This window comes from Aquarana catesbeiana, linkage group LG05 (assembly GCF_042186555.1).
Source record: "Aquarana catesbeiana isolate 2022-GZ linkage group LG05, ASM4218655v1, whole genome shotgun sequence".
In the NCBI taxonomy this organism is placed as follows: domain Eukaryota; kingdom Metazoa; phylum Chordata; class Amphibia; order Anura; family Ranidae; genus Aquarana; species Aquarana catesbeiana.
This window is the reverse complement of record NC_133328.1, coordinates 32,946,241-32,960,068: the sequence shown is the minus strand read 5'-3', so window position 1 is coordinate 32,960,068 and position 13,828 is coordinate 32,946,241. Positions and strand designations below refer to the sequence as shown.

The window sequence follows — 13,828 nt, the reverse complement described above, 5'->3', positions numbered from 1 at the left end:
CTGAGTGGCATCCAATGTAGTTTTCACTATATTGTCAAAAGTATTGGGACAGCTGCCATTATACACACAAGAACTTTAAAGTGGTCGTAAACCCTTACAGACCACTTTTTGCTACAGGTAAGCCTATAATAAGGCTTACCTGTAGCTACCCAGGATATCTCCTAAACCTGCACAGTTTAGGAGATATCCCCTGTATTTGACGTCATCGGCACATGCGCACTGACACAAACTGAAGCAATGGCACGTATGTGCCATTGCTTCAGTGAGTGTGCCGTTACTGTGCGCATTCAATCACAACGCCGGAGCCACTATACCCGGAAGTAACCCCCGGGAGTGGTGTCGCCGACCGGTGCTGTGTATGGGCACCACAGCGAGCGCTTCGATCTCAGGTGAGTATTACATATTGAGCTAGTATGCTATGCATACTAGCTCATTATGCCTTTATCTTGCAGGTGTTAGCTTTTTTTTTTTAAAGTGGGTTTACACCCACTTTAATGGCATCCCAATCTTAGTCCGTAGGGTTCAATATTTTGCGTTGGCCCACCTTTTGCAGCTCTACCGTCTTCAACTCTTCTGGGAAGGCTGTCCACAAGGTTTAGGAGTGTGTCTATGGGAATGTTTGACCATTGTTCCAGAAGCGCATTTGTGAGATCAGGCACTGATGTTGGACGAGAAAGCCTGGCTCACAGTCTATGCTCTAATTAATCCCAATGGTGTTCTATCGGGTTAAGGTCAGGACTCTGTGCAGTCCAGTCAAGTTCCTCCACCCCAAAGACACACCGCACAGTGTCTAAAACGCTTTACATATTCAGGTTTATACTTCTGTTGTGAGCAGAATGGACAGCCTGACAGCTCGTTGGAAAATGATGGAATCTCTGACTTCTTTCTAATGAAAAAATATAAAACTGAGAATTGTTATGTTCCTTTTTGATCATACATCATCTCCCTTTTCTCGCTAGGCCCTTGGAGTAAATTCTCAAGACAGATTGCTCATTAGAAAAAAGATCAAAGACATGAGAGTGACAGTTGAGAAGCTCCGGAAAGCCAATGGGAAAATGGAGAAGCAAAAGGAGAGACTGCGGAAGATGGAGCATGATCAGCAAGTGCGGAGATCAAGGCGGGAAGATGACATGCCCACAGATGGTGCACGGAGCACACCAGAGCCATAACCACTATATTCTGTGTGAACAGGACAATTCTACAATAATGAGTTTGGTGTACAATATATGCAAGCCTCCAGGCACTGCACAGATAAGTGACAATGCTGGTACAAGTAAAGAAGGGGTACATACAAGCAAAAACAGCTCCACCGATAGCTGACTACCCCATTTTGGGTAGAGAGGGCAATGATTGATGCTCCAGAGGGGTTTTACTGCTATTTCCAACTTGACTGGGAGACCTTCTTTCCCCCATAGCATGGCTCTGATATGGCTTTTGATCTAATCTGCTAATATCACCTGTATTTTTATCCAGTACATTTTGTCTATGCCTTCCTTCTTGTAGTGGATTCTCCATAGAAATTTATGGAGTTCAATAGCTCAAGTAAAATGAAGAGCTTAGCACGGGGGAGGACTGGGAACCTTTTTGGTCTAGGGGGGCCAACACAACCAATTGGTCCTTTTATGGTAGGAATGGAATTCGGTAAACAAAATAAAGTGTACTGAACAAAGTTTGCTGCAGTGCTGCATTGACTGGTGGACATAATGAAAGGTGGTGTTCCTCTAGAACAGCCTTTCTCAAACTTTTTTCCCCCCAAGGAACCCTTGAAATATTTTTCAGGTCTCGGGGAACCCCTTCTAAAATTAATTTATGAGGGGTCATTGGGAAAATGCCTTTTACATTTGTGGTCAGTGGGGAAAAATGACTTTTTCAAATGGCATTGGCCTCAGAATTATGCATGCATCAATAAATGAGAGGTCAGTCAGCTCAAGGAACCTCTTGCAACATCTGGGGAAACCCTGGTTGAGAATGGCAAGAACACGGTTCATTTTTACTCCAGAACAACAAACTCATAGAGGTTCCGGGAACTTTTAGACTTGCATGTATAAGATGAAGAAAAACTTCAACAAATATGCTCAATAACCCTGGCGAGGCAGCTCCCACATAGCAAGACTTCCCTCAATGAGTAACAGTAGCTCAAACCATAGTAGTATAGAAAGGAGCACCAGACCAAAACCCGATAAAGTTCAAGATAATGTTAATTATCAGTAAAAAAAAAATTCATATAAAACCGATCTGCTAATTTCAAGGGCCACACCACTCCCCGTTCATCATTGTTGCTCAGCCACTACTGTCAAGTTGTTGCCCCCCATGTGGAGAGTTCAGTACTGGTTCTAATATAGATCTGTGAAGTCACTGTTTTCTTTAAGTTTTTTCCTGTGTTGAGCCATGATAAAGGGGCAGTGATGTTGCCCTCGAAACCCATTGGTTGTTTTTAGATTACTTTTTTTACCAACAATTATAATTATCTTGGACTATTTTAGCTGGTTTTGGTCTGGCACTCCTTTCTGTATTTCAATGTTTATTGTGACACATCTTTCAGCATACGTTTCCTTTGCAGCTCACATGACATCTCAGAGCTACAAACGTAGTTGGTGTTGGAAGAATTCCCCCTAACGCAATCTGTGTTTCCAGATGTGAACATGGAGCAGGTAGCTATGTGATGTCCAGCATGTGTCGCTGACTACGGGTCCCGCTTTGATTAAGGTCTGAATGTGGAAGTATCTCCACTCATTGTCAATGGCCCAACATGTCTTCTTAACCCTGTCCTATGGGGCAAATTCTCCCTAGTTGCCCATCCCAATTCTCCCTGGTGTAATATGTCATAGCCATGCCCGGGTTTGAGGAGATCTCCCTGCCCATCCCAGACCCTGATCAAGCCAGCCATCGCTTCTTGTTCTTCAACCTTATTCGTTGTTTTTCAAAAATATGTCAACTCCTTAAGTGTACCTGTCCTTCAATTCCTGTGCTGGCAATCTTCTTGTGGGTTGTCCCGTCATCTGAAAAAAAGCAATCTCAGTTCACCAGGGACTAGTGATGACTGCGTGGCACAAAAAAAGTCATTCCAATCAAAAACGATGGCCATTGGTTTGTTACCGGACAGCACCTTGCTGGACCACTTATAGAAACTGGACAATATCTAGTAATGTAGCACCACCGCTGCATCACCAAAAAACTGTACAGTAGAACAGCCATGAAGCCAAACTGCTCAACAGTATTTTATTTATAAACAGTATTCTTACCTTTCCAATGTATTAATCGTGTGGTGGTTGCAGGGCATTAAGCAAGCAAGCCTTGAGGAACTAAGCAAGGATTCTTGACTTTCATTTGCTATACACAGACTCCAGTTTTTCAAGGTGGGGTTCCAAGGTTAATTCTCAGGACAGCTAGGAGATCTCATTATTTGATATATGTAAACAAGTATTTTTTCGGACAGCAACCACCTAAATAATTATTGCTAGTACATCATGATGACAAACCAATGTTTTTGGTAGCTTGGCGGTGTGCAGTGTAGTTTTTCTCTTTCCATTTGGCTGGCACTTTATGGATGCTAAAAGTATTTTGATTAAAATGATTGATTGGGCAACAAGCAGAGCATGAAAATGTAAAAAAGCAGGCAATACTTCACTTACTGATGTGCAGTACTTCTTAGCGCCCCGTGATGGGCACCCTGCAGTATGCGTGCATGGCCTAATTGGGAGAAGCCATGGGCGATAATACATTGTCACAGGGGTTGATAGCATTCACATAATTAAATCATGTTATTACTCATCATGTCTAATGTAGCAGTAAGGATTGCTGCATCTTTTGTCTCTCTGATTTCACCAATTAGCACATTAATTAATGATGTGATGATTATATTACAACAATCTTCTCAGCAGTTATTTTAATTAGTTGAATTTGACATAAAGAGGCTTCCCAATATTAAAATATCAGACGTAAAAAGCACTAATCTTGAAGTTCAAAACTTGTGAATTGAATTAAAGTGTCTCTAAACCCAAGAAATCAAAAAGTTAATTTTAAAAGTGTTAGTTCACTTTTACAGAAAAAATGAAAAGGTGATTTAACCCCACTCCACTCCGGTCCTCGCTGTACTTAGCTCCGGGGATGCTGAGCTCTCCGTGCCCAGGCAGCTCATCCAGTGGTCTGGGCATTTTAAATCTCTGCTCCTCTCTGCGCAGCGCTTCCAGGATGGATCAGAGTGATACTGATTGGCCAGCGCTGGCACAGAGCATTGCTCTGATCTTTCCTGGAAGCGCTGCATTCAAAAGAGGGAGAAGAGCAGGGATTTGGAATCCCCCCGACCATTGCACAGGCTGTGTGGGGCACTGACAGATCATTACACTTCGAGATAAGCACACTAGGACGGGGGGTGGACAGTGATAGGTTAACTTTTCTTTTTTTCTGTAAAAATGAGAAAACACTTTAAAGTTTAGATACACTTTAATACACTGTAAAGTCCAGCTGCAGGAAAAACTTTTAATTTCAGTGTTGGATAAAGTGGGGAAAGTGATAGAACCAATGTCAAGTTTTTATTGCTCAATAAAAAAATAGCCAGCACCAACAAAAACGAACTTTAAAACACCAGATTTATTGAGATTCCATTATATAGCGCATAAATGTAAAGTGCAAGAAAAAAAGTGCAAAATATGTCCACCAATGTTTAGGGCCCTTTCTCAAGGTGACAGATATGTCAACATGTGCTTTATCACATATATATATATATATATATATATACTACCTCCAATGAACAAACCTGCCACACCTGAGTCTCCTCCGTTAATTCTATGCTGCCGTCCCTTTTCTGAATTAGCTATAATATGGTATCACCGTTGGCCCAACAACCCATTTTGGGCTGTGAGGGAATGGTGTTGGGTGGATTGGATTGTCTGGCTTCCTGCCCCAGTGAAAAGGAGTCAAATATAAAAGTAGTGATCAGAAATATCGCCAACAAACGAAGGCCTGTACAGAGCCCTGACCTCAGCCCCACCAAACACCTTTGAGATGAATTGAAATGCAGAATGTGAGTCGGGTCTTCTCATCGGAGGTCATTATCTGAACTCACAAATGCTCTGTTGACTAAATGGGCCCAAATTCCCACAGACACACTCCAAAATCTTGTGTTGAGCACCCGGTATCCAGTAGATGCAGGTTTTAAAGACGTTTTATTCGAAGTCACAATAATAAAATGAGGCCAGCACGTTTCGGGGGACCGAAGACTCCCCCTGCATCAGGGCTGTTTGAAAGCATAAGATAAAAAACAAAAGGAATATAGAAAGATATACTATCAAAAATGGAAAGTCACAATCAGAGAAAACGCTTAACTGTTTTCTATATTCCTGTTGTGTTTTATATTCTTGATATCTTTCTATATTCCTGTTGTTTTTTATCTTATGCTTCCAAACAGCAGTAATGAAGCGGGAGTCTTTGGTTCACCCGAAATGCGTTGGACTCATTTTATTGTTGTGTCTTCGAATAAAGCGTCTTTAAAACCTGCATCTACTGGATATCGGGCGCTTCTTTACGTTCACTTCTTCTCAAGCATACGTGGAGTCGACCACAAGGCCGTATCCCAAGGTAGCAGCCCAGGCCATAACAGGGCCCACCACCATCTTTTCCTCAAACTGGGCATGAACCTCTGGAAACAAACCCTTCCTATCTGCCCAGACCTTTGAATACCCTACAGCAGTGAGTGATCGAGTCAGTCCAGTGCGATCTACATCCCCCTTATATCCCCAGAGTCATGGAGGCTTAAGTTGGGACAAACTCTGTATTAATGCCGATGGTTTTGGAATGGGATGTCCAACAAGCTCATGTAGGTGTGATGGTAAGGTGTCCACAAATGTTTTGTCAAATAGTGAATTTCATCCTCTCTTGTGATTAAGTAAAGATCATAGGTCTAAAATTTGGTAGGCTGTGAATTTAGGTCCTTGGAGGGGGCAGGGAAAGGGAAAGTGTTTAAGCCCCTGGTGCCCAATCTGCGGCCAGGGGGCAGCATGCAGCCTTTGGTACTTTTGGTACTGAAGACCCTAATCTGCGTTTCCCTATTGCCTTGTTATAGCAGTAATTTCTAGCAGTCTCATGTAGCATGTCCCGAGTCAATGACTGTCTCTTGAAGCATTTCCCTATTTTGCAGTAACTCCTATAGTATATTCCCATATCTCTGACAATCTCCTGCAGCATGTCCTCAGTCTCTAGCCATCTTTTGTATCATGTTTGCAGTCTTTGACCATCTCCTGTACCATGTCCGCAGTCTCTGACCATCTCTTGTATAATGCCTAAAGTCTCTGATCATCTCTTCTATCATGCCTACAGTCTCTGACCATCTCTTGTATCATGCCTACAGTCTCTGACCATCTCTTGTATCATGCCTAAAGTCTCTGACCATTTCTTGTATCATGCCTACAGTCTCTAACCATTTCTTGTATCATGCCTACAGTCACTGACCATCTCTTGTATCATGCCTACAGTCACTGACCATCTCTTGTATCATGTCTACAGTCACTGACCATCTCTTGTATCATGCCTACAGTCTCTGATCATCTCTTGTATCATGCCTACAGTCTCTGACCATCTCTTGTATCATACCTACAGTCTCTGACCATCTCTTGTATCAAGTCTGCAGTCTCTGACCATCTCTTGTATCAAGTCTGCAGTCTCTGACCATCTCTTGTATCAAGTCTGCAGTCTCTGACCATCTCTTGTATCAAGTCTGCAGTCTCTGACCATTTATTGTGTCTTGTCTACAGTCTCTTGTATCACATCGTTAGTCTTTGACTATATCTTGTTGTGTGTCTGCTGCCTTTGACAATGAATTTTCACTGAGGCTTATGTGAGTGCGGCCCTTTGGTGATATCGAGGGCCAAGCCTGAGGCTCCCCATATCAAGAATATTGACCACCACTGATTTAGGCAGTGTGCAGAGCTCAGTCCTAAGTCAAGAGGTGGGGCCATGGCCACAGAAAGGCCACAGACCCAGAAAATGTGCTCACTTTGTTCAGTTTAAATAAAGCAAGTATGCCGTGTGGGGAAAAAAAGAGAAATGGCCTAAAAAAGCCTCTCTAATTTTTTCGGCTGGATTTTCAGCCCACTTTCACTGTTTTGGAACTGCTGCTGTGACCAAGTATTATGTTACAAACCTCAAACGTACATGTGATCCATAATATCTGCTTTTTAGTTTTCTTACAGGGTGGTATAGAATAGACATTTTCCCTCTATTATGTATTATTTCATTCCTTGTAAATTGACTGCATTTAAATTTCATGTTTTACCTTTTGTTTTGATGTTTATTTGAAGATTGTATAAAATTGTGAATGTTTTTATATATGAACTGCATATTTTTATCTTTTCAGGCAACTTTAAAGTAGAATACTGGACAAATTAAATAATTTCCTTGTTTCAGTGTTTACCAAATTCTGCCCAGTCACGTATTGCCATCAACATGTCCATATGCTATGTATTATTTAAACTGGTCATCAGAGAAACCTAAAGATGTATATTGCTATTGCTTTCTCCTGAAAATGCTGTTTGCCTGGCTGTACTGATGATCCAGTGGTTTTAATTAAGATACTGTTATGGAATAAGTGTGCAGATAAGGATTTTTAAAGTGTAAAATGAAAAATGGTTAGCGTTGATCTGCATTCATCTATTAATCTGTGAACTAACAAATTTGCTAGTGCTAAACAAATTGATACATCACATATCATACAAAAACATATATGTCAGAGAAAAGGAAAGTAAAAAATCAAAAAAGTGCCGTCGTGCATATTAACAGTCTATATCCACTAGGGTGACTGCTCTCGTTCATGTTCCTATTGATTCCAGCCGGCGTTCCAGACCACGAGTGCGATATTAGCGTGTGTGATGACGACAGCAACCTTGCCCTTCCCTACGCGTTTTGTCATGTGACGTCTTCTCGGAGCGGAAGCTAAGGATTTTTGTCTTGTTTTTTTGCAAATCCTGATCTGCATACTTTTTCAGGTTAGTAGCTCAGAAAGTATGAAAGCCACGTGGTCGGCATGACAAACAGGTAGCACATTCAGAGGTCAACATTGGCAGCCTTGTATTTCTTGCCTGACATAATAATTAATAATTTTTGGGAGGAATCCCCACCCCTAAGGCGGAAGGAAGGGAGGAGAGAAAAATAGTAGACACTTTGGACTTTTTCTGGTGCATAGGGACAACGGACTACAATTATATTTACAAATTTTATTGACAAACATGAAGTTAAAATACCGTGCCTTGAAAAAGTATTCATACCCCATGAAATTTTCGACATTTTGTCATGTTACAACCAAAAACCTTAATGTATTTTATTGGGATTTTATGTAATAGACCAACACAAAGTGGCACGTAATTGTGAAGTGGAAGGAAAATGATAAATGGTTTTAAATGTTTTTTACAAATATCTGAAAAGTGTGGGATGCATTTGTATTCAGCCCCTCTGAGTCAATACTTTGTAGAACCGCCTTTTGCTGCAATTACAGCTGTAAGTCTTTTTGGGGATGTCTCTACCGGCTTTGCACATCTAGAGAGTGACATTTTTGTCCATTCTTCTTTGCAAAATAGCTCAAGCTGGAGGTCTGGACTTTGACGGGGCCATATTTACATATGAATATGCTTTGATTTAAACCATTTCATTGTCGCTTTGGCTGTATGTTTAGGGTCGTTGTCCTGCTGGAAGGTGAACCTCCGCCCCAGTCTCAAGTCTTTTGCAGACTCTAACAGGTTTTCTGCCCTGTATTTGGCTCCATCCATTTTCCCATCAACTCTGACCAGCTTCCCTGTCATTGCTGAAGAAAAGCATGATGATGTGTTCAGGGTGATGTGCAGTGTAAGTTTTCTGCCACACATAGCATTTTGTTTTAGGACAAAAAGTTCAATTATGGTCTCATCTGACCACCTTCTTCCACATGTTTGCTGTGTCCCCCACATGGCTTCTCGCAAACTGTTAATGGGACTTATCATGGCTTTCTTTCAACAATGGCTTTCTTCTTGCCACTCTTCCATAAAGGTCAGATTTGTGGAGAGCACAACTAATAGTTGTCCTGTGGACAGATTCTCCCACCTGAGCTGTGGATCTCTGCAGCTCCTCCAGAGTTACCATGGACCTCTTGGCTCTTCTCTGATTAATGCTCTCCTTTGCCCTGTCAGTTTAGGCGGAAGGCCATGTCTTGGTTGGTTTGTAGTTGTGCCATACTTTTTTTTATAACCTAACCCTGCTTAAAATTCTCCACAATTTTATCCCTGACCTGTCTAGTTTGTTCCTTGGCCTTAATGCTGTTTGTTCACGAAGGTTCTCTAACAAACCTCTGAGGGCTTCACAGAACAGCTGTATTTATACTGAGATTAAATTACGCACAGGTGGACTCTGTTTACTAATTAGATGACTTCTGAAGGCAATTGGTTACACTAGATTTTAGTTATGAGTTAAGGGGGCTGAATACAAACGCACCCCACGCTTTTCAGATATTTATTTGTAAAACTCAGGGGGGCTGAATACAAATGTATGCCCCACTTTTCACATATTTATTTGGTTGTAACATGACAAAATGTGTAAAATTTCAAGGGGTGTGAATACTTTTTCAAGGCATTGTACATAGATACATAAAGATTAAAATTATATAACAATTCTATTTTATATTGAGGGCTCCCCAAAGGCTGAACAATGCCATGACTGGTACATGGGTTATCCTTATCCACCTTGTTGCTGCCTCTATGCATTTCATGGGGAAACATCCTGCTTTCTCAGGAGGACTTCCAGGCGTGATAATCTATGTTATGCCAACATAGTTGTTTACATTTCTGATTTTTATTTTTGATTATTGCAACTTAAAGTCCTCCTGAGGAAGCGGGTTCTATCCCTGCGAAATGTGTAGAGGCAGCACTAAGGTGGATTAATATAAGAAAACTAGTGAAAGCACACACTACCCAAACCTACCCCCCCCCCCCCCCAGTGGAAGCATATCCTTTGTCTACAGTTGGGGTACCTGTTTGCCCTGTCATCTACAATGTGCTGTCAAGTCAGATTGGTCATCAAGGAGCAGCTACAGCTTGGTAAACCCTAAGATGCCCCCCTTCCCCCCAAAGCCTGACATCTCTGCATCTAGGTCTAGCAAACCGCACATCTGCCGCATGTGTCAGCCAATCAAACTGCACAGCAGAACCATGCCCATTGCAGAAATTCCATAGTCACAGATATGTTATTGTCTACAAAAGGTCCTGCAACCCCAATGAAGCAGACACATCCAGTCTGTTGGTGCCCTTTAGTGCTTGCCTCTGGTAATAGTATTACATTGAGAATATTCTTCAATCAAAGAGTCTGCATGCAAATCCTTAGCATGCCCCATACCACCTATAGCAAGGATATATGCCACACTTTGGGCAAAAACTGCATATTTATGAAATAATTAAAATTATTTTTAAACTCTACCATATATAATCATATAAAAATATTCCCTCATATCAAACCTCATCATCCTTCGCACACCAGCTGAAAGGTTTAATGAGGTAGTGTCCAAACTGGCTAACGAAAAAGCATAAAAGAGACAGGGCAAGGAGGAATGGCACAAAACCATGGAGTCCTGTTTGCCACTTGTTTAGATATGTGTTGAGCGTTGTCAGGCAGACGTGGCCTTGTACACAGTCTATGTGCTAACCTGCATCATATGTGAATGATGACTTCACTTACGGAAGTGATGGAGCACGTTATATGTGGTCATGCACACAGAACTGCTCTGTGGAAACTTGTGCCTGCCTGTCACCGATCATGGCCAATAGAGCCTTTATATGTACTTCTACTGGTCAGTGCAGATATTTATAGGATGAAGAAGGTCAGGAAGAGTTTAGACTTGGGTCGGGAGGCATAGTTGAAACCCCTAGAGAAACAATTTCCAGTGTTAGACCACCGGTGTCTTCAAGGTTAAGCAGCCATGTAGCATTGGGTACCCTGATGAAACCAACCACTAACTGAATAGATAAAAGAAGTTAGCAGTGGCTATTCTAGCTGTGTAAAACAGGATTTGTTCTGAGCAATGGCATCTATGGATGGCCCTGAACTTTGGCGACTGGAGCATGATCACTAGTGAAGGATTTGCACTGAATTGCTAGGGAAATCTTCATCTTGGTGACTAGGAAAAGCCCTGCACCACAGTCACAGTAGAACTTCCCAGGCCATGCTTACTAGTAAAGCCATTGTACCTTGGTAACTAGAGAACACCTTGTGCTATGGTTACTAGAAAGATCTCTAAGCTGTGTTTACTAAGTTCTTAAGACAGTGTCACAAAAAAAGGCATCAATCATGGCTACTAGTGAAGGTTCTGGTCCATGGTCACTAGAGAGCCCTTCTCCACCATTCTGAAGGAAGACCTTCACCATGGTTACTCAGAAAAGTCCTATATCCTGGTTACAAGAGCTCGCCCTGAGCCATCATTACTAGTAAAACGATTATACCACTAGAAACAGCTCTGTGCCATGGTAAATAAAGATGGCCCAGTGCCATGGTAAATAGAGATAACCCTGTGCCATGGTTAACGGGTAGGACCCTGTGTCATGGTAACTAGAGAAGGCCCTGTGCCATGGGTTCTAGGCAAAATTCCATGGTAACTATGGAAGAACTTGTCCCTGTGCTACTAGAGATTGTCTGGTACCATTGCTTCTAGGAATGGTCCTGTGCCATGGTAACTAGGGATGGCCCAATGCCATGATTCCTAGGCAAACTTCTGTGTCATGGTAACTAAGAGAGAACCCTGCGATATGGTTTCTGGCCCCTGTCCCTGTGATACTAGGAAATGGCCTTGAAAAATTACCAGGTTTTGGCCCTATGCCATGGTTACTAGGCAGAGTTCTGTGTTATGGTATAAAGGCATCAGCCATGGCTACTAGTGAAGGTTCTGCTCCATGGTCCTATGGTTACTAGGGAGTAACACAGGGGTGTCACAGTAACTAGAGAAGGGCCTTGCCGTGGTTTCTAGGCAAAATACCGTGGTAACTATAGAAGGCCTTATCTTTGTGCTACTAGGGACAGTCCTAGGAATAGCTGTATGCCATGGTCACTAAGCAAAGTTCTGGTAGCTAGGGATTGCCATGCGCAATGATAACAAGTGAAGGATAAGGCCCTGTGCCATGGTTACTAGGGAACTCTTAGCACCTGCCCACCTTAGAACCACCTCAGTTATACAGTTGTATGGATAACCATGGCACAAGACCCGGCAAGGTCTTTGTTCTGCTTATTAATTGCATTCCGTTACTATTATGATGATTTAATAATGCTGTGCAAAGGGCAGAGATGGGCCCAGCAACCGATCAGTTTGTCAAATGTGGCCAACAGCTTTTCTGTGAACAGCTGTACTAAACATATCGTCGGATCAGATGAGTCTTACTTTTATGAGCGATGAACCGCTCGATGGCTGTGATGGAACAATAGAACAACATTTAATTTTATATGCATTTGTGCACTGTGAACGTTTTTATGGTGCTTCTGTTTCTTTGGTATAGTTTCTTTATTTGCATGACTTAATCCGCATCAGTTTTAATTTATTTGTGCAGCGATCCTGTGGTGTAAAATTTCCATACTCTACAAATACTTCTTTTCATTTGTAATCATTTTGGTAGCAGTTAAAGCTGAACTCCAGGCAAACAGCTAAATACACATTTTTCGTTGCTCTCGAGTTCCCTATCGGCACATTTGCATGCGGCACACCTGATTGGCTCCCCTTCCTGTCCCCCTCTAGCAGTCTGAACTCTGCTGTACAGGGATTCTAAGGGTCTGATTTCAAATCAAATTCAGGTACTTACCCTGGCTGCGTTAAAAAATAAATGTAAGGATGTAATAGTAAATACAGAGTTGTATTAATGTGTGTATTTCATATCTGCCTGGGGTTCAACTTTAAGGACCAGCCATCTGCTGACATCTGATGCTCTTTGACTCTTCTGTGAGAAAATGCATTTTGTCATGTAAATAGACCTCTTGTTCGATTAATATTATTATCATTATTGTTAGATAATGAACGCAATAAAATGTCCTGAAGAAGAGTATGTTGTGTGAGCCATGTGATTTCTTCATAATGTTTCATAAATACATTTGCAGAAGATCTCAAACTAAGCTAACCATAGGCAGGAGATGGTGGCGGAGATGGTGGCGGAGATGGTGGCGGCAAAACCAGACCGACGAACGTTTGGTAGAAGCCTGTAGTAAGCAAACAAAAAAAAAAAACCTGCATTTTGCAGTTTTGGTCTGGAGCCGATGTGCACAATAGGGATTGGCCCAAAAATCCATGCAAGAAGAAGAGGAAGAAGAACAGCAATGGTCACCTCTATAGGGCAGTCCAGATTTCCATTAATAGCTTGCATTCATGTTTTGTGACTCTGCACCGTTATTCTGCAGATTTTGTCTTGAGAAGTATTTTATTATATTTGCAGCATTTTTTGTTTGGCACAGGTATACATTTTAAGAGTGGGTTCACACTTGCTGCGGCCGTGGTTACCAGCGGGTGCGTCCCTGTATACCGGTTCAGGTGCAAATCAGGTCTGAATTTTCACCTGAATTTGCACCTGAAACGGAGAGCCAAAGACACACAGGACCCTTCTGCAATCCGGACTGCGGCCACCCCGGAGATGTCTGAACCGGCTCCATTGCAAGCCAAGCACACTCTCCTGCCATGTGAATTGGATGCAGAGAAACTCCGCATCCGACGGATCACTTCTGGGTTACTACATCGGAGACACGATCAAAGCCGATTCCAGCTTCATTCGGGTCTCTGGCCAGACGCCATTACGTGCCGGCTGGTCGCTCGGGTCTCCCGGTGGGACGAGAAAAACTGGGTGGAGCG

At 42.3% G+C, this 13,828-nt stretch overlaps 1 protein-coding gene across 2 annotated transcripts in view; it reads left to right on the top strand.

Moving 5' to 3' along the window:
• Positions 1-5,166, top strand: part of PPP1R9A (protein phosphatase 1 regulatory subunit 9A) — a 342,676-nt gene extending 337,510 nt beyond the window's left edge. For both annotated transcript variants that reach the window (XM_073629582.1, XM_073629581.1), the window contains one exon: positions 960-5,166. In XM_073629582.1, the coding sequence (XP_073485683.1) occupies positions 960-1,169 (210 nt within the window). In that variant the 3' untranslated portion in view covers positions 1,170-5,166. The remainder of the gene's footprint in view (positions 1-959) is intronic.
• The last annotated feature ends 8,662 nt before the right edge of the window (positions 5,167-13,828 follow it).